Raw genomic sequence first — 23,347 nt, 5'->3', positions numbered from 1 at the left:
TCCTGCGTGTTCTGCATTTCAAATAGGCAACACTTTCTCTCAATCAACCAGGGAAAACATTGAATTCTAAGACTAGAGCAGCTTACCTTATCACCCTAAAATTTGAGTATGTATCAAGTCAGACTGTCTGTCTAGTCTTAGTAGCCAAGGGATAACTGAAGTCATTCTCAGAATCCAAGACTGTTCCAGTTTTTGTGTAGACAGCATAGTCAAAGGGTGCCATCTCTAATTATGTTTGATTTATCAGCAATTTGAAGTTTTATAGGATAAATACCTTGTAATGGGTGCAGTTATGTGTACTGCCAGTCAGTGGATAGGATGATTTAGATGAGGTGACTGTGGGTAATGCAGCTGAAGTGACTTGCATGGGAATGGCTCCACTGGTGCTTCCTGTGGACTTTTTGAGACGATGACAACAAATGCTTGAGGTTTCCAAGTTCAAAGGGCTGAAAAGTGTATTTGATCAGACAATCCCTTTGATGAACATATGACTACAGGTGTTTGTGGTTGCCAAGTTCAAATAGCTAAACTGTATTTGAGCTGACATCCCTTAAAGGAATGTATGTCTACAGGTGTTTGTGGTTGCCAAGTTCAAAGGGCTCAAAGGTGTAAACGTATTTGAGTTTACATCCCTGAGAGGAACATTTTCTTCGCCAAGTTTAATGGCCTTCTAGACCTGCACACATGACACTAGGAGTGTCAGAATTTCAAAACAGATCTATCCATGTTTATTTGTAAACAAGCAGTGATTTCAAATAAGCAAAAGTGGCAAATTTCAGAAAACAAAAAAATGAAAATCACCCGGAAAAGAAATAGAAAAGTAAACTGACAAGCTGCCAGAGACAAGTAAACAAAAGAAACTTATGGTGGCTGTGTTCTATAAATGTTTCCTTGTCATATGTTGTGTACATCATCTTTTACAGGTTCACTTCTGACATATATTCTGTTTTAGAAGTATTCTTTAGATTCAGTGATTGCCATGGCATTCATTGAACCCTGTGTGATGAATTCTTAACCACACTGTTCAGACATTGTTGATATAAAGCCAGCCAACATGGAGGAACTAACAGAAGTTATCACAGCAGCAGAATTTCACCCTAAGGAATGCAACACATTTGTCTATAGCAGTAGCAAAGGAACTATTAGGTTATGTGACATGAGAGCCCAAGCCCTGTGTGACCAACATTCAAAATGTAAGTACAGATTCCTCCAGTTGTAAAGATAAGTTGCTTTCAAGGAAGTGATGACTTTGATGACTGTTCCCTAGTGTGTCTGCTTATCAGAGGGTGTGAAAAGTGCCATCATAGGGTTTGACCTGTTTGTAATGTTCTGAAAACCACACTGATGTGTGAAAATGCATGGCATTGTAAAAATATTTTTTGTTGTGTGTGGCATGCCATTGTATTACCATATTGTGTAGCAATCTTCACTACAAGAAAAAGGGGCAAGCCAGCATTGTAAGATTGAAGAGAAAAAACTGTAAAGAGATGTTTTACTCTTCACTACTTTTCTTCAAATAGAAAAAAAATGTGAAAATTTTGTCCTAAAATAGTTCTACATGTCACAGATGGAAGATCAAACACAGATATATTCTTTCAACCGATTTTGGAATAAGCAAATATATGACAATGCCCTTTATGAGTGAGATTCAACAAATTTTACTTCAAATATTTTAAATTTCTGACGACTGATACGGATGATTGATTAAATCTTTAGCATATGTATAAAATTTTTGATTCAGCACCAGGTGTGCTTTCTAATTTTACTCTTTCAAATACAACTGGAAAAAAATTTTCCCGATGGATACGAAAGAGTTGAAATATAGAAAACCATTAGCTGTAAAAGTTTTTATTGATTTTGTTTGTTGCAGTGTTTGAAGAGCCTGAAGACCCTAGTAATCGTTCATTCTTTTCAGAGATTATCTCATCAATATCAGATGTTAGGTTTAGTCATAGTGGTCGCTACTTGATATCCAGGGACTACCTCTCAGTTAAAGTGTGGGACATCCACATGGATAGTGTACCTGTAGAAACCTTCCAAGTTCATGAGTATCTGCGTAGTAAATTATGTTCCCTTTATGAAAATGACTGTATATTTGATAAGTTTGAATGTGTATGGAATGGCACAGACAGGTGAGTGGTGACTTCTTAATCTTTCTTTTACTGTTCAAAAAAATTGTTAGTTAGTATTGATGTACGTATTAGCAGCAACCAACATGATGTCACCATGGCTATTGGCAAACTTGCCATTGATGTTTTATAAACTTCGTATTGTATTGTAATCTCCAAAATTGTATTCTAGTTTCCAAATGCAAGTGTGTGTTCTTTGGCAAATAGGAGTGGTAGGGTTTTAGGGTCACCTATCGAAAAACAAGGCATATTAGAAGGGGATTGTAAGTGAAATTATTAGGTAGCAAATGTGAGAGATTGAGTTGGAAAAAGCAAGGAAAGCTATGTCATCAAAAGATGTGTTCTCTCTTCAGGTTGTGTGTAATAAAAGAGTAGTGAAGTATGATTCCAGTAGTTAAAGGCTGTGTTGATGTGATAACTTGATGACTTGTTAAAAGGAGAGGATACAGAACAGTGCCCCTAGTGATGAAAACTTTCAACCTTTTCCTCTTTGGCTTCATTGAGATATACATAGATGTGATTATTTCCGTAACAGCTAGAACAGATCAAAGGAAAACAGTTACTCTGAAAGCATTATCTTTTTCTTACCTGCAATATGTCACTGATTCTGATCCCTTTCCAAAGGGACACTTTATACACTATTTGAAACATCTGTCGTTTGTGTCAGGAGTAAATTATTGGACTAGCCCTTCCAATTTGAATAACAACATTTTATCCTAATACCAATTTTCTTTTCTCTTGCAGTGCAATTATGACCGGTTCTTACAATAACTTCTTCCGGATGTTTGATCGCAACACAAAGCGAGACATCACGCTGGAAGCATCGCGGGAGAACGCGAAACCGAAGCAGGTGTTGAAACCCAGGAGAGTGTGTGCGGGGGGCAAGCGAAAGAAAGACGAAATTAGTGTAGATAGCTTGGACTTCAACAAGAAGATCCTACACACGGCATGGCATCCGTCAGAAAACATCATAGCAGTAGCGGCAACTAACAATTTGTACATATTTACAGACAAGCAATAGTAGTTGTGAAACTCCCTGTAGCAGACATTGTGTCACTATTCGTTGTGTGTTGCAGGGTGTGTAGTCAGTGTAGGCCATCTGCACCAATATACAAGACTTGCCCTTCTGATTGGCTAGCCTTGGTGTGTCTGTGTGCCACCTGGCAAATACAATTAAACTGCACAGATTGACTCTTGAAGTTGCAAGTTGGCAATTAGCAAAGCAGCGTTTTGCCCTGACTGAATGCTGCCGTGTAGTGGTCTTGTATACTGGTGTAGGTGAGCTGTAGTGTAGCTGTAGTGGAGTACTCGTAGAACCCAGCCATGTTTTTTCTCACTTCTGCAGCATTATGTATATTTCTGACAATTAAGTATGGTAACTGTTTTGCCTTTTTCTCCACCCTGCCCGAACCGTCAGTTTCTTCTCCAGAGTGGTGTCTTTATTTTTGTGACAGTGGTGAAAAGATAATGTAATTATTATAATGAGAAAGTGACCAAAACAAAATGCCTTGCTCAAAGTGTGTTGTCCACAGCAGCAACTGTAGTGGCTGGCGCACATTGTCTGTACATATATATCTGACTGGTGATGTTTCAGAGAAATAGATAGAAACCAGACTTTAATTGACATATTGGCTTGAAGAGGAGATTGGACGATTAGCATATTTTAATGAACTTCAAAAGTGTATTTCAAAATTTGTTTGTAGTTGCCCTTGTACTGGAGAAACTGGTGCAGTGTTTTGTACAGGTAGATCATAGCTGTTGCACAAGAGGGTCCAATGTAGAGGCATAATGATGTAGAATTACTGATTTTATGGTAAATTAAACCCTCAACAAAAAATACTCCCAAGTTGGAGCCAAGAGCATTTACACAAAGATGTATAGAGAGGAACTTGTTTGTAGTGGGTGTAGACTGAAATAGTATGTGCACATCGCTGTGGAATGTTTGCAGAGTATTAGATATAGTCTACTAGCTGCAATACCGTTACCAACAGCCCTTTGCACATCTCCCATGTGGTTCTGCAGTAGTCTACAGCTGTTCTAGAAATATCTGCCAAGCCACTACTGCTGCTGCTGTGGGACCCGCTGATATGGAAGCTCGCTTCTCTTGTTTCGTTTTGTGTTGTTTACACGGCAGCCAACTTGATTGAACCAATGAAATACCTCAGTGATTCAGAACCTATTCTCAATTTCAAATTGGTCCAATCTCTCACGCATGCTGCACATAGCCCTTGCAATTGCTACAGGTGGTATATTTTCTATGAATTGTAAACAAAACAGAGATTGCTCTGCCACAAAGCTGTTCCTTATACTTAAAATGTATGTGTTTATGAACTGCCATTTACTAAATTTGCTAATTAAATTTCTCATTTGATATTCATACTCGTAGCCTAGTCTCTTAGTGGCATGTAGCAGGAGTAAAGCTGGCCAACATGGATTCTTTTTTAAAGACTGACATTAAACACAGATGTAGTTTTCATAAAAAAAGGTTTACTACTTTCCTGTTTGTTACTATGACGGGATTGAAAATGGAAAACTTTTTTCTAATGTTTCATACACTATAGGGTGAAAGCTGTCTTTGTTTGGAGTATTGCTCTCAGGCAGCGGCTAAAGGGGAATTGGTGGTTTGAATGTAGTGGTTGTTGGAAATGGGTGGAGGTAAAGAGTCGGCATTACTCATTTTGTTGTGCAGTCATTCACGTCCATTACACTGAGCCACAAGTGGTTCCAGGGGTGTTCAGACACCAAGAATAACTGCATTTTGTAAACTCAGGCAAGTCAAGTCGTGCCGTTCGGACAGATGCGTTTTCCATTTTCTTGTCTGTCATAGTATCTGAAAGGGGGAAGTCTTTCATATTTTTTTTTCCCAGATAGTATTTTATAGTATTTACAGTGTTGAAGCTCCCGACCTCCTAGGTACCAAGAAGTCAAAAAAACAAGTAGTCTCCAAGGAATATACATCAACTGTAGCCTTGTTTTAGATGTTGTTTCTCAACAAACACTGAAATGTCATTGATATGGGAAGAAAAGTGCTCACAGAAAATACACAACTGATCACAGTCACATTTGTTGTATGTATATAGCATTTTTGGAATTTTCTTTTTGCCAACTTGGAAAAATATTTGTAATAGGATTACCTTTTTGCAACCTAGTAAGTTACAACAAGGAGTTTAGATTTGTCCTTTGAATTCAGGGGGGTGAACATTTTAAATAAAGACGAGAAAGTAGCAATTTATGGAAACTTCAAAAAAGCAAGACAATGTAGTAAATTCAGTTTGTGTTCTCTTTATAAATGCTCTTAGAGTGTCATTTGTTGAAGTGTACAGGAGGGCAAGTGTTTTTTCAAGCTGTGAGCTTTACATGTCTACCATGTGATGCATTACAATCAAAGTGTGTACTATCTTTGGAGGAGAAATTTAGGTAGTGTAAAAGAAAATAATAAATGTTTATTTACAGTGATAGCACAAATGTATGGCATTTTCTCCCTGTTTTGGACGTCCAGTAGACATTTTAAGTACTAGAAAAACAATGAGATGGAAATTGCCATGTAATGAAAACTTTCTTATTTTTGTGTTTTTTTGTAATGTTATTATGAGTACAGGAAGCCTGTCAAATGAGAGGAGGGGTGGGGACTACAGTTGTTAAAATAGGGTCGTGTACATGTGGTGCATCAAGCAAAAACTCCAAAGTGCGTTGCTAATAGCAGAGTAACTTGAAAAAATGACAAAACAGATGGGCTCTTATGCCTGCAGTAATTTCTTTAGACATGACAGTAGGTAGCATTGGGTAATCACCAGTTTGGTTGTCTTGTTCAAAGAAGACTGAAATGGAGACTTGGGTTGTTGAAGAACTTTGACAAGAGTGTTACTTTTCAGCTTTGTAATTGTTTGCCTCCTTCAAAGAATCCTCTGTATAATTTTGAAATTCTCTGTCCACTTGCTATGTTGTTTCCTTGTAATTGCAGTCACCGAATGCCATGGTGAGATAATCAATTTTTGAAAACCACATCTCTCTTCATTCTTTTTCATTTCCCTGACGTTAAAAACGCTGTCCTTGTACAGGATGTCTCTTCTCTTAGACACAATCTCCGTTATATATTTTTTTTCTTTCAGTGTCATGGTTGGAAACCTGTCTTTGTTTCTGGTAGGGATTTGTCATTCTTTGCATTCATGCAATCAGTTTGCATAACTTGTATTTTTTGTGAAGTTTTTTCCTCCAATATGAAAATTGTAATGTGTTTGGAGACAAAAAAGGGGAAAAAAGCAAATCATGATAAATTGAACCATGTGAGACCCAGGATAGCAGTAATTTATTCTGTTGTCATTCCACATTCATCTCCAAAATGTTTATATTGGCCATGTTATGTGGCAAATTTTATTCAGAAAAAATAAAAAATAAAAAAGAACTCCAATGAATCAGTGTTGGTATGGAAGTTGTGTTTTTCCTTGGCACCAGTGTGAATCTACTCGTGTGTGTATTCTACTGTGAAGCTTAGTTATACCACCATAGACTTTTTTTCTGGAATCTATGGTGCCACACACCCTTGTTTCTAATATATACACACCAAGTTGCCACTACTACATATCGAAAAAAAGTCAGGTACAAAAATACTCAAGGAATACAAAATCTAGAAATGTTAAATTTTTGTTTGCAAAGAGCTCAAAATCAGAGACTATGCTGTATTATGGCTGCTTTTACCAATAAGAAAAATTTTCAATCAAAAGCATGGCAAATTTCAGATTTTTCAGAATTGCAAGAAAAATGAAATTGAAATGGCAAATTGGTCTGAGTTGATAAGTTGCAATGAAACTTTCCAAAAAATAAAAGCCAAGTTTTGACATGGTATAATTGGATAAAATGTCAATTTAAGTGAGATGAAAGGCAAGAAAATTTTAAATATATATGTAGTCAATTCCTTCCATTCTGATTGGGTCATTCAAACTGGGCTAGTTGCTGTAACTTGTGATTTTTCAGGGTTTTTCAACGTCAACCGCATTTCATTGTTCTCCCAAAAACATCTGAGATAAACAGTATTGAGCTCGTCAACTCTGTACAAGGATAGACTTTGTTGTTGTTGACAAAAAGAATTCTAATCCAGACTAGACTTCGTGTCAATAATAACACTGCATTTTACACGTAAAGACGCGGTATTGAAAAGCTAAATACATGTAGTATGTGTTTCAACATTTTTGGGAGTAGAATAAGAACTTGTAATTGACTGCACGCGAGAATTATGAATCAAAAGTAAGACTGGCTATGACGACGAAAAAAAAGAGAAATTAAGATTTTTGCTTTAACTTAACCAGTCAGTGGCACCTGGAATCAAATACAGAAATAATGAAATGGTTATATCTTGACTTTTTTTACAAAAATAGAGTATTGTACAAAACAAAGCAGTTGGGCGTAGGAATTTGTAAACTAAATTATAAATCTGTTTGACCAGCATTTTATGAAAAATGAGAAAATTGGACCCAAAAATTTACTTACATTATAAGAATTTTCACAAAATTAAATCACTCTTAGGAACCTATCAATAACCTTTAAAACCCATTACACAAGCACTCCTGGAAAATATTTTTGGACAAAAAATGACAGTGAGATGTCCAAATTATATGTAGAAATGATAATCAGGTCATCCTAAGAAACTTAAAATCCAAACTGAGACTTGGACAAGTGAGTTCATCAAAATAGGAAAAACTCAAATGCACTTCTAACATTTGTCCCAAATGAAATTTATGAAAAATCGTGGTATAATTTTTTTAGCTCCCATAGCCATATGTATATATGGCAATGGAAGCTATTCTTATAGGCTAGGGAAATGTCTGTATGTATGTATGTCTGTACGTCTGTATGTCTGTATGTCTGTCCGTCAACATCAAAAACTCCAAAACTGCTGTACATTTCATCTTGATATTTGGTGTGTACATGGATGATGGGCTGTAGATGAGATTTTGTTCAAATGAAGTTGTCATTGCCAAAAATATGCAAATTAAGTGAAAAATGTAAAAACAGTCAAATTGAAAAAACTCAATAACCACTGAGCAGATTACATGAAAAATTAGCATGTAAGTACTTTGGGCTGACATGAAATGATTGTGCACATCTTGGGTCAGTATCTTGGACTTGCTATTTTCATGAATTTTTTTGTAATTTTCTCCCATTTTTGGTCAAAAAATCTGCTCTGAAACCCCAAGTCCGATTGATTTGAAACTTGGTATGGAAGTGCATAGGAGTGACCTTTCCCAAATTTGGGCAAATCGTGGTGAAATTTGCATATTTTTAGTTTACACGTCCATAGACTCCCATGTATAAGGCAGATCTCCATAGACTCCCATGTATAAGGCCACGAAAATAAAAATTTAGTTTCTCATCGTATTCATATTGCAAAAAGGATGCAGTGACACAGTTTTTAGTCCCCACGGATGAAGTTCAGGGGGCTTATAGATTGGGTCATGTCCGTCCGTGAGTCCATCCGTGAGTCCATCCGTTCACGCAAATATCTCAGATATTTTGACAAAATGTCATGTGACCTTGGTGACCTTTGACCTCAAATATACATATTTGTCCATAACTCAGTAACCACAAGTGCTACAGCCTTCATGTATGGTATGATGGGACACCTTATGACGCAACATATTGTACCTCATTAATTATGCACATATCTAATTTTGAGCGAGCCAATAGAGCTAGAGGTCTGATTTTTGGTATATAGGGATAACTTAGCAAAGCAATTTTTTTGACAAATTGTCACGTTACCTCAGTGACCTTGACCTCAAATATACATATTTTTCCATAACTCGGTAACCACAAGTGCTACACCCTTCATGTTTGGTATGATTGGACACCTTATGACGCCACATACTGTACCTTAATAATTATGCGCATATCTCATTCTGAGCGAGCCAATAGAGCTGGATGTCTGATTTTTGGTATATAGGGATAACTATAGGAGAGAAATTATTTGACCAAATGTCATGTGGCCTCGATGACCTTTTACCTAAAATATATGTTTATGTCAATAAATAAGTGTTATGTCCTTTGTATTTAGTAGGATGGGAGACCTTATGACAACACACGCTTTACCTCATTAATTATGTACACATCTAATTCTGGGCAAGCGAATAGAGCTAGAGATCTGATTTTTTGGCATATAGGGATTAATTAGCAATATAATTTTTTTTTTCAAAATGTCATGTGACCTCGATGACCTTTGACCTTGGTTATACATATATATGCATATTTCAGTAACCACAAGTTCTATACCCTCCAATTTTGATAGGATATTAGACCTTAAGATGTCACATCTTGTACCTCATTTATAATGCGCATATGTATTTCTTGGCTGGCCAATACTGCTAGAGGTCTGATCTTTTTTCCCGATTTAGAACCATAACTTAGACATGCCACATGTGTTTCAAATTGGAAACAACGACATAGACCTATGTGCCCATAGATCTCAACATATACACTCCAGTGATACTTCTTAATGACCATATTTTCCTGCCCCATCAAGACTAATACTCCTATTACAAGTGGGGACTATGTCATTGTAAATGACTTGTTGAGTTAATGGTTGTATCACAGTATTCGATATATCTCATTCTGTATTTTTTCCATTTTATATTCTGAATAATTACATTAAACATATTTCACTGTCTCCAGTACATTTCATTTAAGTATATTCACTTCATGCACTTTATCCCTTTCACACATGTTCAAATATCTGACCAGAGAACAAACACTAAATAGTCCAGGATGGGAGCTACAGTGTCATTGACGCTATTTTTCTTAATTTTGCAAGCCATATCTATGACATTCCACCCGTTTTTAGATAATCATCCCAACATTTCACTACCCTTGGCTGGTAACACTTAGGATCAATCTGCCCACTATTCAAATCACCCACTGTGAATTGAAAAACTTTTCCCCGCCCACTGACAGAAAAGAGTTTCTCTCTTCCCTGTCCACTGAGAGGATAAAATGTCTGCCCTCCCACCAATGAACTGCTTGCGAACACCTGTTTTCACAAACAGCCTCATTGGCTGCCCCTATCATCATTAAAACTTCAGGTATTTCAAAGTATATCAAATTTACTGATATTTGAGATTGACAATGACTGCCATGCCATACGTTAAACAGCTAGTAGCTGTGACTCTCTATGGTTTATTCACTACAATGAATTTTGGTCTGTACCAGAATTGAAACAAAAACAAAAGTGCATTCAACACATACTGATAAGGTGTTGACTAGCTAAATGGTAGGTGTGCCAATATGTTTTGGTTTAGAAGAACAAGAACTTGCAATTAACAAACAAAACAAAAAGTGAAAAATTCCTCGAAAATGGCAGCTACTTGAAGAGAAAAAAAAATCATCCAGAGAATTGCTGTTTTGATGTGAAAGAAGTTCACACAGACAAGAGAAGGATTGTAAAATTTTCACAGCCCCAAAATATAGTCCTCAAGGTGCATCATACTTTTCATACAGCCGTTTGCTGAAAATCGTCACCATCGGTTGTGAATTCACAGCTTGCAGACTGTAAGCCTCCTGATCAAAGCTTGAGGCATGTCAATTTATACCACAGATGTGAAAACCTGTACTCAAGTACAGGATTACATGTAATAGTGTCCTACAGTCCTACGTGATACTTTATTAGAAAGATGATATCTGCTCTCAATAGCTCCTATGACAACACAGATTAGACTGGGGGATTTGTAGTGCATTACCATGGGATTAGAGCCATCTCTGAAGATTACATACTATTTGTACGACCTGCTGTAGTATAGGTTGACATATGTAGGTCACCAGCAAGGTGTATTACTTGAAAGACATTCACAGCAGGTGCTCGGGGTGTGAAACATCTAAATGTTGGTCTTGATATACGTCCTTCAATAGGGATTTTTGCCTTACAGCAATGCTCAAGCAGTGAGATCAGGATTGGAACATCAATTTAAAAGTCATTTACTGCCAAGGAGCAGGCTGGTAACCATCACTGGTATCTGAGGACATGAAGTGTCACTTGAGGTAGAAAGTCATTCGTTATAGAAGAAATTTTGTCAGCTATGTGACTTGAAACAGCAACCACGGTATAAACATTGCAAGAAAACCTTAAGATGAAGCTTCTATATCTACGTCTGTTTATATTTCACTTTAGAAACTAGTTTTTATTAAAAACATCTAGAGTCATGTCACGAATAGTGTGAGGAAACGTATTGGGATATATTTGTAATTGGCAGTTCCCTGTACTGCTTCGATACTTTTATCGTATTTCCATCTGACTGTAAGAATTAAGACATGACCAAAGTTTACAACATTGATATGTACATGTAAAATGTTAGACTGTAATAAAGTGCTGCATGCCTGTTAGAGACATTTTACATACTCATAACTTTTTAATGTGTATCTAGATTACTGTCACACAAACAATGATCCTGACTACGATTCTTGGTATTATACGGGTAATACAAACATTGGCATACTGTATTCATTCTGATTTCAACTTTAATGTGCCAATATGTGACTTAGAACTGTATGTCATTGATACAGTGCCACTGTTTGAGCACTAAAGAAAGGGTTGTCATGTGGGTAAACTTCAAAGTACTGAAAGTGTTTTGTTTTTCATTGTTAAAAATTACAAGTTGGTACAGCCAAATATCTGTAAATGTGGCATGCACTTCTGAGTTTACAAAGAACAATGCGTGTGGTTGGCGGAGATAACTGTCATCAACAAATTTGTATATATTGGAAATTACCGGACTGCATCAAGTCACACTTCAATAGTTTAAACCCTGAATTTGAATGGACCACAATACAAACAAACCCACATGCACAACATGCATACAAATACGCGTTTTTCCATCTGCGCTTGTAAACATGGCTTTGTTTGTACCCGCCATCATATGATATTTTGGGTGTACCAAATCTGTAGAAAAGATTGTGTCCTTTTTATTTGGGAGTAGAACCATTGAGATCTATAAAGGTTGCAAACAGTCAGCATGCATGTATGCCCATGAGTGTCAGTGTTACATCTTAGAGTTGAAATCATTGAGCCATCAATGCTTGATATCATCAGTACCAATGGCCACCACACCTCAATACCTTCCCTTGGTGAAAACATGAACCCCTCATTATCATGAAAACAGTGGGTTTTATGAATTAAACGTAGAGGATCGGGGGAATGTCTTGGTAGCATGTCCACAAACTAAACAGTTATGGTGCAATTAAACAGTCGGCAATGACCATGTGTACTTTTATAAGATAGCCTAATAAAATATATTTGCGTCAATGTATTTGATTGTATGTTTTCACGTTCTCATTTATAAGCTAGTGAGCAAAGCCTTGAATTTAATAGGAGCAGTCGTTAAGAACCACTAAAGCAAATACACCCACACACATATATCTTCAATGTAGACTGATAAAACACACACAAGCAGAATAAGCATTTTAATAGTAAATTTTTATTGGCTTTGAATCATTCAATGGCCAGTGTTCTAACTACCTGCTTGTATCACATTGGATGCCATCTTGTAAGTTTTTTCAGTATATTTAACGTTTTGAGATCTGCCGACACCTTTACCCAGTATGCAACAAAAACCTACCCTATTGATAAACATAACTGTGCAAAAGACAAGAGCTTTTGATTGGTTGTTGGATGGAACCATAGATTCAAAACCCTGATTGGTGGAGAATGGTCATGTGATGAAGCGAAACACTCCTTGGGTAGGTGGGTACAAAATGCGATAGGCTGTGATTTTTTGGGCTTTGATGAGTTTGCAAAATGGGAGCGTGACTTTACATCTTGGGAGTTTTTCCGACGGCTATGGCAGTGACAATAGACAAAATACAACCATGGCTGTAAACGTATCCCTCTATATCCCTTGGAATGTCTGTGCTATGGATGACATTTAAGTCTGCACAGAGGGGAAGGGCCATCCCGCTCCCCTACAAAGGAGTTGTCCTGGGAAATATAACCAGGCAAGTTATATCTACCATCTACAGCAAAAAAGTAAGAGAGGCAACAATCTTCACATTTACATTCATTCTTTTTTTCCCCCTCATTTTATAAGAAAATAGACAAATTGCTGAATATATTTGAGTCAACATCATACAGGCTATCAAGATTTGTAATTTTGTAGTTTTTTTTTAGTATGAAATTGTCTAAGTGAACAATAAAAACCTACCAAAAAAAAAAAGAAAAAACCTGAAACTACTGCATATGCTTTCAATTCAAATTCACACCACACTGCAGCCCTCTAGTGGCAATGATCCTGTCTTTTTGTTTTTATATGTTGAAACTAAAACAACACATCATTTTGTATTTTTGAATGTTCAAGTACAAAAACCTACAAAAAATCCAGTGTTTGCTACTTTAGAAGGTCAATGGCAGTCTGATTATTGTATCACTCCTTTTCTGCTTTCCATCATACAATATTTCTATCAAAATGCACTAACAAGTTTTATGTGTAACACAAAGAGTTAACTAAATCCTGAATGGTTTTTATTTACAATGGTTTGTAGAGCAAGATTTTTTTTTTGAAGTTTTTTACATTTGATTGTTGGTAGCTGTATGCTATGAGACTGCGGTAGACTATGAAATATATCAGACCACGATAGCTTGAGTAATAACTTGTGTTCTTTTTTTAAGAATCATAAACATCCCTCAACGACAATTTCTAACTTCTGAGTTTTGGTAAATTGCAAAACAAATCCCTCAACAAAATCAGCTGACTTGTTGACAAAGTTACACTTATTTTACTTCGACAAATAATTTATAGTTACTAATCACATCTTTCAGTCTAGACTGACATTTGGAAGGAACTGAAAGGCTGTAAAAAGTGAGGCCGCAGACAAGCTCCTGGAAACTTTCATTCTGCTAGGTTAAGTATGTTGGAAATCAGTAGCAAGAATGTGAAGTGGACTGACTTCGTCAGAAATTCAATTTTCTGGGCAGAAAAAACATGTTCCAGTGTTTGCTCTATACTTTTTGAGGTTCAAGTAGTTAGAAAGATTGACAAAATAAGATATCAAATGAGGCAGAACAGAGAAACTATCATGTTGGTACTTTGTCATATTTGGTCAAACCAGTCCAACTTTCTGAATATACACAACAACTCTGGTCAGTGACCTTTGACCCATTACTTGTCCTGTGACACTGTGAACACTGCCCTCTGTGGTGTCCACATGTGCTCTTCTGTGGCTGCCATGTAGCACATTTATGTCACATGATGGGCGTTCAGGCGTTCAGTAGCTCAACACAAATTGAACAGTTGCAGGGTTCTTATTGTCTCCTCTATGATCTTGGAACTCCATATCAATATTCCCGGAAAGCGGGTGCAGTTTCATGAGCATTCCTTGCATTTCCTTGTGTTCAGAACGTTTGTGAGTATTGGACATGGCCGATACTAACTCATCATTTCACTTGATGCCATTGATATTGAGTTTGCAGGCGCTTTCAACGAATCATTCACATCTCTTCTGAACACAGATAGATTCTGAGTAAACCTGTCCAGTGAGGAAAAACAACAGTGTCAAATCTAATTGATTTTCCCATTTTGAAGGTTTTAAAACAGGATTGAAGATGTACTGCTTTGCATATATTACTTGCTTCTACAATGACTTTCCTGTTCATGTGAATGGACAAAGAAGTGGTGCCATTCCAATTTCACAGCCAGTCATCCTGCTGAGTGATATACGGTAGACTTATTGCCGAGTGTCTTGTTACAAGTTGTAATAATGGGCCACTGATGATGAAGAGTGAATTAAGTGCAGAGCGCTTAAACAATTGCTTCATGTTGCCATTTATGTATTAGAAACAGAAGTCAAAATGCAAATATTATTCAAGCTATCTCTGTATCATGGAAACCTCAAATGTGGCTGCTATACACTCGTGCTCTTGGAAATGTCATATTGTCCCAGTGTGCTAGGTATGAGCTGTCTGTACATACTGACCTGTCCCTGTTTTTGGTGAGCAGGTTCCTTTCTATACTGTCCATCAGATTCTCAAAACACATGTGCATGGACTCTTGTTTCTCCGTAGGTTGTGAACTTATAATTCTCTTCCTCAATTCGGTGAAAAACTGCAACGGGAAGAGAACATTTCACATGTTTACACAATGCATTGAAAAGTATCTGGGTAACCTGCCCATGGCAAGATATCATATTCTTGATCCCCAAATCCACACATCTCAGTAAAAGCAAGCTAAAAGTATTTCTCCTCTGGGGCATACTGGGAAGGTCATCCACAGTGTGCCAACTAAAAACACTAAGTTGTGCAAAACAAATTAACAAATCTGGTTTAAAGTATGTGTCTTCAGAATGGACAGCTCTCAGTAACATGGTTATTAATTCTGTTTATTTTCCACATCACCAAATGATATAATTAACATGCTTTTACCTCAAATATTGGCCTACCATCTGGCCAGGTGTCATAACCAGTATGATTTTTCCCTGTTAGACACAAGAACTAGACACCTGATTTGATAATTGTGAAACACTTTACAAGGATTATTATGAGTACATTGAGCAGTTTACCTCTTCATTGAGTAAGATCAGACCTAACAGAGGTCTAGACATGGACCACTGATTCCTGCAGTCTTCAAACATTATAATATTCAGCACTGTTGATAGCATCTGGAAAAAAAGATATAGAAGCGCCTGGTGAAAAAACATTACTATAAAATCCATAATTTTTCGAACCATCACATCACATGACAAAAGTTCATAGGTCATGCAACTGTGTGGTTACTCAACAGCATGTGGAATATCCTATTTGAAATTAAATACCAACATTAAAGAATGCTCACTTTGATGTAAATACTGATGGTACTCACGCTGCATGTAAATGCTGTGGGACATTGAGTGTCACTTATAACAGTGGTGACTTACAGTAACATTGTTCTTATTCATTGAATCTGACACACTGGTGAGACTTAACTTTGTGAACACACATCATGCATATTTATATCAACTACTATACACCAACGCTGCTATTTATAGCTGACATGAGAATAGTTCAGTGTTACCGCCAAAGATGGTATGGTCACAAACATAGCTCTTTTTACTCATTTTTTCTCTAGCTGTACCAAAGTAATTGTATGAAGGCATAAAAGAATATTAAGCTAGTTTTGAATCATGCATTTATCACACTCCCGTTGCCAAAACTTTTGCAAAAGTGAAGTGTCTTACAATGTATACAATATTCAATCCAACTTCCAAATTTACTTATCAGGTGTCACAGTTAACACACAAAGTAGATAAAATACAAGTGTCCTTTCTGACTGATGCATCAGTAGAAGTGATTTATTGTGTTAGTCATATTATTTTGCTGAATAATGCTATACACCCATTGTTATCTATGGCAATTGGACCTCTACAATAGGAAATACGGCTGGACCACAGAGCTTGTATTATGGCTCAGTGAAGGATGAGTTCTACAGTGGTACACAAACTGCTACAAGATTTATTTGCTCACTTGTTGAAGAATTTCTGGGTGGACTTCTAGTATTCTGAGGAAAGCTTCATTTTCTTGAATAGCATTGGCTCTCTTCTTGCTTGTTTTGGATAATCTCTTGAATAGGTAGGTAACTATGTGATCCAGAATAGCACAACAACCTGTACACACCATTGTGTCTGAAAAAAATGTAATGAGAGTCGAGTGAAGGAGGAAAGACAGAATGAGAGAAAGATAGGGAGAATGAATAGCGAATAGAAATGGAACAGTGATCAAATACCTTCAGTGATGTCAAGATTGGTGTCTGAATCACAGCATGAGTCTTGCAATAACTGCAAACACTAGATTGTGAGCTAAATTGGGTAAATTGGTACAGTATTACAGCAGCCTTAGCAATGCTGCCTGTGTAAGGTTGTCATACAACTGTTTACGAACAAATCTCGGCTTATTGTTGAGATCAACTGACTTACAATAAACAATGACTGAGAGTGAAAGAACTTACAGTGTTCAACTACGTCAATATGTATGTATGCATCTCTGTGTTTCTCACAGCACTTACCTAGAGCTACAAGTCCTTCTGAAATCGATGACAATATATACAAGAAAACTTGAGGTTCCAGGTTTGCTATGAAATTCATATGATCTTGTGCTAGGCACTCTAATAAGGCATAGTAGGATTGACTCAACTTGGGATAATCCTGTAAGGTACAAAATATTTGCATTGAGCTGCACATCCTTAAAACAACCCAGTTTGCATTAACCTTTTCACATTCGGACTTTGATACATTCTTATGGTTTTCAATAGGGATTCGTGGACCTATATACCAGGAAATAGGGATGTACGGGTTAAACTATTCAAATCAACACAGCTACTGCACACTTTGTCATGATATTGGTTATTTTTTCTATCACAGGTAGTTATGAACTTTATTTTGTACTTTAACACTTGTTGTTATCTTCCTCATTACGGCAACACTGCATGCAGCCACACAAGTGTTGCACAGAACTGCAGTAATTCAATAATTACCCAGGAATTGTCAGTAGTTTGCTGATTAAATTAGCAAGACTTAGGCAAAGAAATGATGGAAAGAGTTGGCCAATCCTAACAATCCTTGATGGAGAAATCAGAAAAGTGATGCAATGTACTCGTTTCCAACTCTGCCCTTGATCAGAGAATACTCTCAAGTGATAATGGAAATTTCTTCATATCCGCTTCTCATCCCTCAAAAAACATGAAGTACTTGTTCTTAAAATCTCATGATCAAAACTCACAAAAGACATTTACTGATAGTAAAATTTCTGACTGAAATTGATTTGGTCAGAGTTTACTCACCAAGAGATCACTATGTGGAATGGACAGCAGTAACTTGACAAATGTTTGCAGAGCGTTTTCTAGTGCATCATCTCCGTACAGTTGAAAGACTCCAAAATTGACGTAATTGCCACACAACGCTGCTTTCAGCATGTTGAAACATATCGAAATACCTTTCAATGTGAATGTCAGTTAAGGAGAAGAATATGGAAAACAAGGAATAAAGTTCTGGGTTACAAGTAAATGTGGCTGTATTCAGGGAATACATCTCAAGCAATGTGATTTACTGAACCATTTCAGTTGGTGACACCCTTCCAAGGCAGGCAGCTGCTGTATTCTCTGTTACTTTATAGCAGTCATTCAAAAGCTGCCAGGGAAATTTGAAATTGTATGATGGAAGGAGGACAAATTTATTGTAATCAATTGTTTGAGATGGCAGGTATTTACACTCTGACCAACAATATCTTCATTAGACAATATGGAAAAAATTGGCAAAAGAAAAACATACTTGTGATATACATACTTTTTATGTCTTGAGTCTGGTTTCTTCTAAATCTCAAATAAGGTTACAAATGATCAAATTCATTGACAAACAAATTCAAACATACATGAACCATTCATGTGTTTGTACATCAGCCAGAAGACAAGTAAACACAGGAAATGCATGGGTGGGGGACATAAAACACTGACAAAAGTGAATTCAAAATACTTGAAGTGAACCGCATGACGCATAACTGAATTTGAATAAAACAAACTCGTATCATTTTTCATGTGAAAGGATATTTCATTGGGTATATTCTATCTTTGGGTATGTCTCCTAGAGTCAGTACTCTGGTTCCTGTTCAAGAAGATAAAAAAAAAATTATTTGACATACATAAAGATCTAACTTGACTCTAGTAGCGGCATTCTTACAAATATTTTTATCTAACTTGAGCTATGAAATATGCCATACACATTCATAACCTACCATCATTAGCTTTTAGAGAAAAATTGATATTTTGTTACATGTAATGTATGATGTTAAAATCAGCAGAGAGAATATCGCATCCAAATAGCCTCAGTTACGATAGCAACTTTTATTAACTGAAAACTTTCATTTCCCCTTAACACTTTGACACACTGCCAATGGTAAGTTGTAAACACCAGATGACTTCTATAAGGAACTTTTGAATGTTGACTGCATATTTCTGTACTCAATCTGAAATACTTACCATAACTAACTATCATTTTGCTGGTTTCTCTGAACAGCAGAATTCCATTTGGTGAGGACACATCAAATTGTAGTCTCTGAGTTCTGTTCTGGACCAATTCAGCCATGAGCTTCAAGACTGGCGTAGTAACAGCTGGATCATGGTACCAGATCTCTATTGCACGTAATAAAATAGGCGTATACGTTGGATAACTGCAGATAGAGTAGGTGATTAAGGAAAAGACATTCAGAGTTGGAGAATGGAAATGCAATGTCAAGGCAATGTGATATACTAAAATCATTTCTATTACCGTATGCTGCTGAACTTTATCATAAAGCCTAGAATTTTCAGGTATTGGAGTAAAAATTCTTACTGCTGTCATCTAAAGAATATTTTTTTTCTTATCTTTGCATCATTTAGAAACTTCCAAATATATATAGAGTACTATGGAATCTTTAAAATCAAATTCGCATAGATGCCAATAAAACTGGCTGGATTCGACCTCTGGATTCCCAATGATTCAGGTTTGGGAGATGGCCTTTGCAGCCAATCGCACATTTGCAATGTTTCTTTTGAAAAGGATACATCCAATCAAATAACATCATATAACTGGTCTTTGTGTTGATGGAGAATGCTACACCTCGAAGATCTCTTGCTAGACCAATCAATGTCCTCTGTGAACAGAAAATGTAGAATATGAAATGATGACTTCAAGATTTTATATGAACTTTGCATCCATGCATTTCAAAGTATGTACCTTGTCCCCGCCATGTGCAAGTATGCTGGTCTAAATAGAAATAGCGCATTAAATTATCAATGTATTCGTTTAGTATAAGTGTTCACAAAACTTCTTGTTTGTGTGCAGATGTATGTCTACACTGGGTATTTTTCAAACCTTGACTTCTGACATTGGTATACATACAATTGTTGTAAATGGACTAATCCTTAGTGTGTTTCAAACTACATCATTGGCTGAATTTCTCTGACAAAATAATTCTAAGAATTTATCCAGAAGTGTACATTTTCACACATCCTTGTATCTTCTGTGACAAAGCTGGACATTTGTACGCAGAAACAGCCACGGATGGTCAAGGAAACTGCACTTCAATCCTGTTTGGGTCGGGTCTGTGTGACAGTGAAAATGACACCTTGAAATTGAAATTTCCTCAAACTTTCCGTAAGGAAACTATACATCATTCCCTTTCAAAATCAAGGATAAAAGTCATAGGTCAGCATTCCACCATGACCATGTAGCTTACCTTAGCCTGCTCCTCCTGGAAGATTCCAGGACTCTCTGTATTTGATAACTGTGTTCCTACGTACTCCAGAGCACTGGTCAACGGTGAGATGAAGTTTTCAAATCTTTGCTCGTCTTCTCCAAGATCCACCATGAGTAACCTGCCCAGAGCTGTGTAAAATGTGGTCCTACATCTCATGTCATTCAGAGTTGTACCATTGATACCAAGGAATGAAAAATGTTCACTCTGTTTGAAAAAAGAAGTTTGTGTAAGCTTCTACACGTTATACAGTGATTTCACAGTGATTTCAAGTGATTTCACCTGAGTTTGGGTCAAGATGAAATCTTACACAAAGTTGTCTTATATCTTGCGGGTTTGATTCTGGTCAAATTTCTACACAATATGTTACCTCTAACTTCTAAGTAGGAGCAGGTAAGTTTTGGGCATTACAATGTACTTGTAATTGACAATGGCTCTTGCTACATGATGTCTAGCAAAAAGAAAGATAGCACAACCTGGCTTTTACAGTATAACTTGACTGAAGAATATTTCACATCACAAACATCTGTTGATGTACCCCATAAATTTGGCATCATTTTCTTTCTAGCCTGCCGATAATATGTAACTGTCATTCAAAGATTTGTCTCTGTATATCATCCTAATCTTACAAACATCACACAGAATTTCAACCAATTTGAATAATTTCAAAAAATTGACAACTGCATGAAAATGAAATATCACAAGTCTATGTAGTGATTTCATAGTAAGTGACAAACATTACTACTTTTTGAGTTACTGCCATGCTGGACATGCCTTTCTTTGATAAGTCTGCTGAGCATGACTGTACACTCAGGTAATACATTTGTTGTGTTACTGCAGGTACTTACAGTGTGGTTATTCAACATGAATTGTACGGCTTCAAGTTTGACAAGTTTTCTAACACTGCTGTATCCTATCGATAAATCACTCAACAGCTGCAAGGTTTTGGTAATGATAGTTTCACTGCGTCCCCAGTACTTTAAATTGGTTATTCTGAGGAAAAGATCAGAAACCATATGGTTAAGAAATGTCTAAAGAATGCAGGCTAAACCAACAGTTCCAGAGGGCACCCTCTGGAGACCCTTTGGAACCAATATGCAGTTACTCTGTACATCAAGGTTGCACACATGTGTAACATTTGAAAATGATACGCAGGTACAACACAAAATTTCATCAACTGACTCAGTCTGTGTTACAATTTAATCCTGATATTAACTTTTCTATTCCATCATAATGCAAAACCATTTTCACTTATGATTCAGTCATTATAATGCAATCACTAAAATTATGAACAAGTCCTGCAAATGCTGCAAATTCCATATCTACAAAGACTACAGTGATAGGAGCAGACTTTACAACAGTGAACAAGAATCTACTCACATTTTACTGATGAAGACATTAAGAATCATGGATTCATCATTAAGTCCAAGCACTTGAGATAACCTCCTATAGACCTGTATTTGGAAATCAAATACAATCAAATTCACATGGTCCTGCACACAGTATGATACAACACACCTCAGGTAGTTTTTTTTTTCACATATGAAGATTTCACAATACTTTCTTGTCTCCTACTTGTGTGGACTAATTCTGAAGCCTTGGGAGTGTGAACTAAGTTTTTCTATCAGGAGCTCATTTTTGTGAAAATTAAAATTCAAGTTTTTGTTAATGTCGGTTCTCTGATCTCAAAGTTTGCATTGTGATTATAAATGTTTTAAGTTTCCTTCGGGAAATTATCAGTAAGTTTCGAGCTTTCTGTTTTGAGATGCATACTTTAACTCATAGATCACGCCATATCGATAATTGTTCATTACTCAGATATCAAGGAATTTCAAATTTTACATTTGTGAATTAAAAAAACTCTGTCTTTTGTAAGCAGCTAGCAACTCCATTTACATATAGCTGAACATGATAACAAAGATGTCTACAGTCCGTCAACAGTAGCTTTCACAGACAAGCTTATGCTTACCGTGTTCTCAGGCAATGCAAGCACTGAGGTAGATGTCCGTGTAAGCATACTCTGATACATACTCACTACACATATTTAAAATAAAATCGATTATCTCTCTTGTGCAAAATGGACCCGGCCTGAGTAAATCAAACCAGCAAACAAAAGCAGATACAAGATCAAATGTAAGTAATATTGAGGTTTTATCTGAGTTCATTGCCATATTTCCAGCATGTTCATTCTCTGCAGATGATTAATTCTCTTGATCTAGAATCTTGCACGGAAAACTGACTTACCTTGGAGGTCTTCTGCACTTGGTCACCTACGTAAATTTTGCGGAATTGGTCAAAGAAACTCAACATGGCTAAGTCTAATTTTTCACTACCACCTTGTGAAAGACGAGAGTCTGTTAAATTCATTAGCTGAAGTACTCTGAAAGAATAAAAGTAAAGTGAAAAGTTATGAATATGCTTTATTAGAAGATTTGATTAATGTCTGAATATGCTTTTAGGTAGAATGTGCCTTGAGACAGACATTTTAACTCTCACATTTTTACAATACTTTTCCGTTCAACCGCTTGTGGGGGCTTTCCTTCCTACTACTTGGGGGCTCATTTTGAAGCTCTTGGAGTAAGGAAAGTTTTAATTCCTTATTTTTGCGCAAATCAAAAATTTAATTTTTTCCCATAGAATAACACAGGGATGGTAGCCATTTAGAATTTCAAATGTAGCTAAATTTATGATAATTTGTTTTAATAGCACCAAAATGTGCAAGGCAAGCCCCAATTTTTATCCTTGACTTTGAAAGAGAATGGTTAAAAGTATTCATGAGGAAAGTTAAGCAAAAGCTTTTCAATGTTGAGGTGTTTAATACCTTAAAAGAAGATGCCATAAATGTCTACACAATTCTGAGACTCATCAACTCCTGGAACAGCATAATTTGGAAAACTTGTCACCTGCTGCCAATATATTTTTTTTGAAAGTTACTGTAAAATTGATTCATGAAATCAAACTTTGAAAGTAGATGTGGCCACCTTCAATGTAAGGT

General features: G+C 36.5%; 2 protein-coding genes across 5 annotated transcripts in view; one reads left to right on the top strand and one right to left on the bottom strand.

Annotated features, from left to right (window-relative positions):
• Window positions 1–6,541, top strand: part of LOC139119875 (serine/threonine-protein phosphatase 2A 55 kDa regulatory subunit B alpha isoform-like) — a 70,318-nt gene extending 63,777 nt beyond the window's left edge. For all 3 annotated transcript variants that reach the window (XM_070683806.1, XM_070683807.1, XM_070683808.1), the window contains exons 6-8: window positions 1,029–1,193; window positions 1,871–2,132; window positions 2,874–6,541. In XM_070683806.1, coding sequence (XP_070539907.1) covers window positions 1,029–1,193; window positions 1,871–2,132; window positions 2,874–3,150 — 704 coding nt within the window. In that variant the 3' untranslated portion in view covers window positions 3,151–6,541. The remainder of the gene's footprint in view (window positions 1–1,028; window positions 1,194–1,870; window positions 2,133–2,873) is intronic.
• A 6,019-nt stretch (window positions 6,542–12,560) lies between these two features.
• The window catches only part of LOC139119873 (exportin-7-like), a 34,470-nt gene continuing 23,683 nt past the window's right edge, over window positions 12,561–23,347 (bottom strand). For both annotated transcript variants that reach the window (XM_070683804.1, XM_070683805.1), the window contains exons 16-28: window positions 22,597–22,732; window positions 21,733–21,806; window positions 21,201–21,345; window positions 20,335–20,559; window positions 19,661–19,749; window positions 19,097–19,287; window positions 18,668–18,722; window positions 17,906–18,065; window positions 17,132–17,270; window positions 16,594–16,751; window positions 15,654–15,752; window positions 15,072–15,199; window positions 12,561–14,624 (exon numbers count right to left, since the gene is read on the bottom strand). In XM_070683804.1, the coding sequence (XP_070539905.1) occupies window positions 14,525–14,624; window positions 15,072–15,199; window positions 15,654–15,752; window positions 16,594–16,751; window positions 17,132–17,270; window positions 17,906–18,065; window positions 18,668–18,722; window positions 19,097–19,287; window positions 19,661–19,749; window positions 20,335–20,559; window positions 21,201–21,345; window positions 21,733–21,806; window positions 22,597–22,732 (1,699 nt within the window). In that variant the 3' untranslated portion in view covers window positions 12,561–14,524. The remainder of the gene's footprint in view (window positions 14,625–15,071; window positions 15,200–15,653; window positions 15,753–16,593; window positions 16,752–17,131; window positions 17,271–17,905; window positions 18,066–18,667; window positions 18,723–19,096; window positions 19,288–19,660; window positions 19,750–20,334; window positions 20,560–21,200; window positions 21,346–21,732; window positions 21,807–22,596; window positions 22,733–23,347) is intronic.

The sequence above is a fragment of the Ptychodera flava genome, chromosome 20 (genome assembly GCF_041260155.1).
Source record: "Ptychodera flava strain L36383 chromosome 20, AS_Pfla_20210202, whole genome shotgun sequence".
NCBI classification, from domain to species: domain Eukaryota; kingdom Metazoa; phylum Hemichordata; class Enteropneusta; family Ptychoderidae; genus Ptychodera; species Ptychodera flava.
The sequence above is the reverse complement of the archived record's forward strand: the minus strand, read 5'-3'. Positions and strand labels throughout refer to the sequence as shown.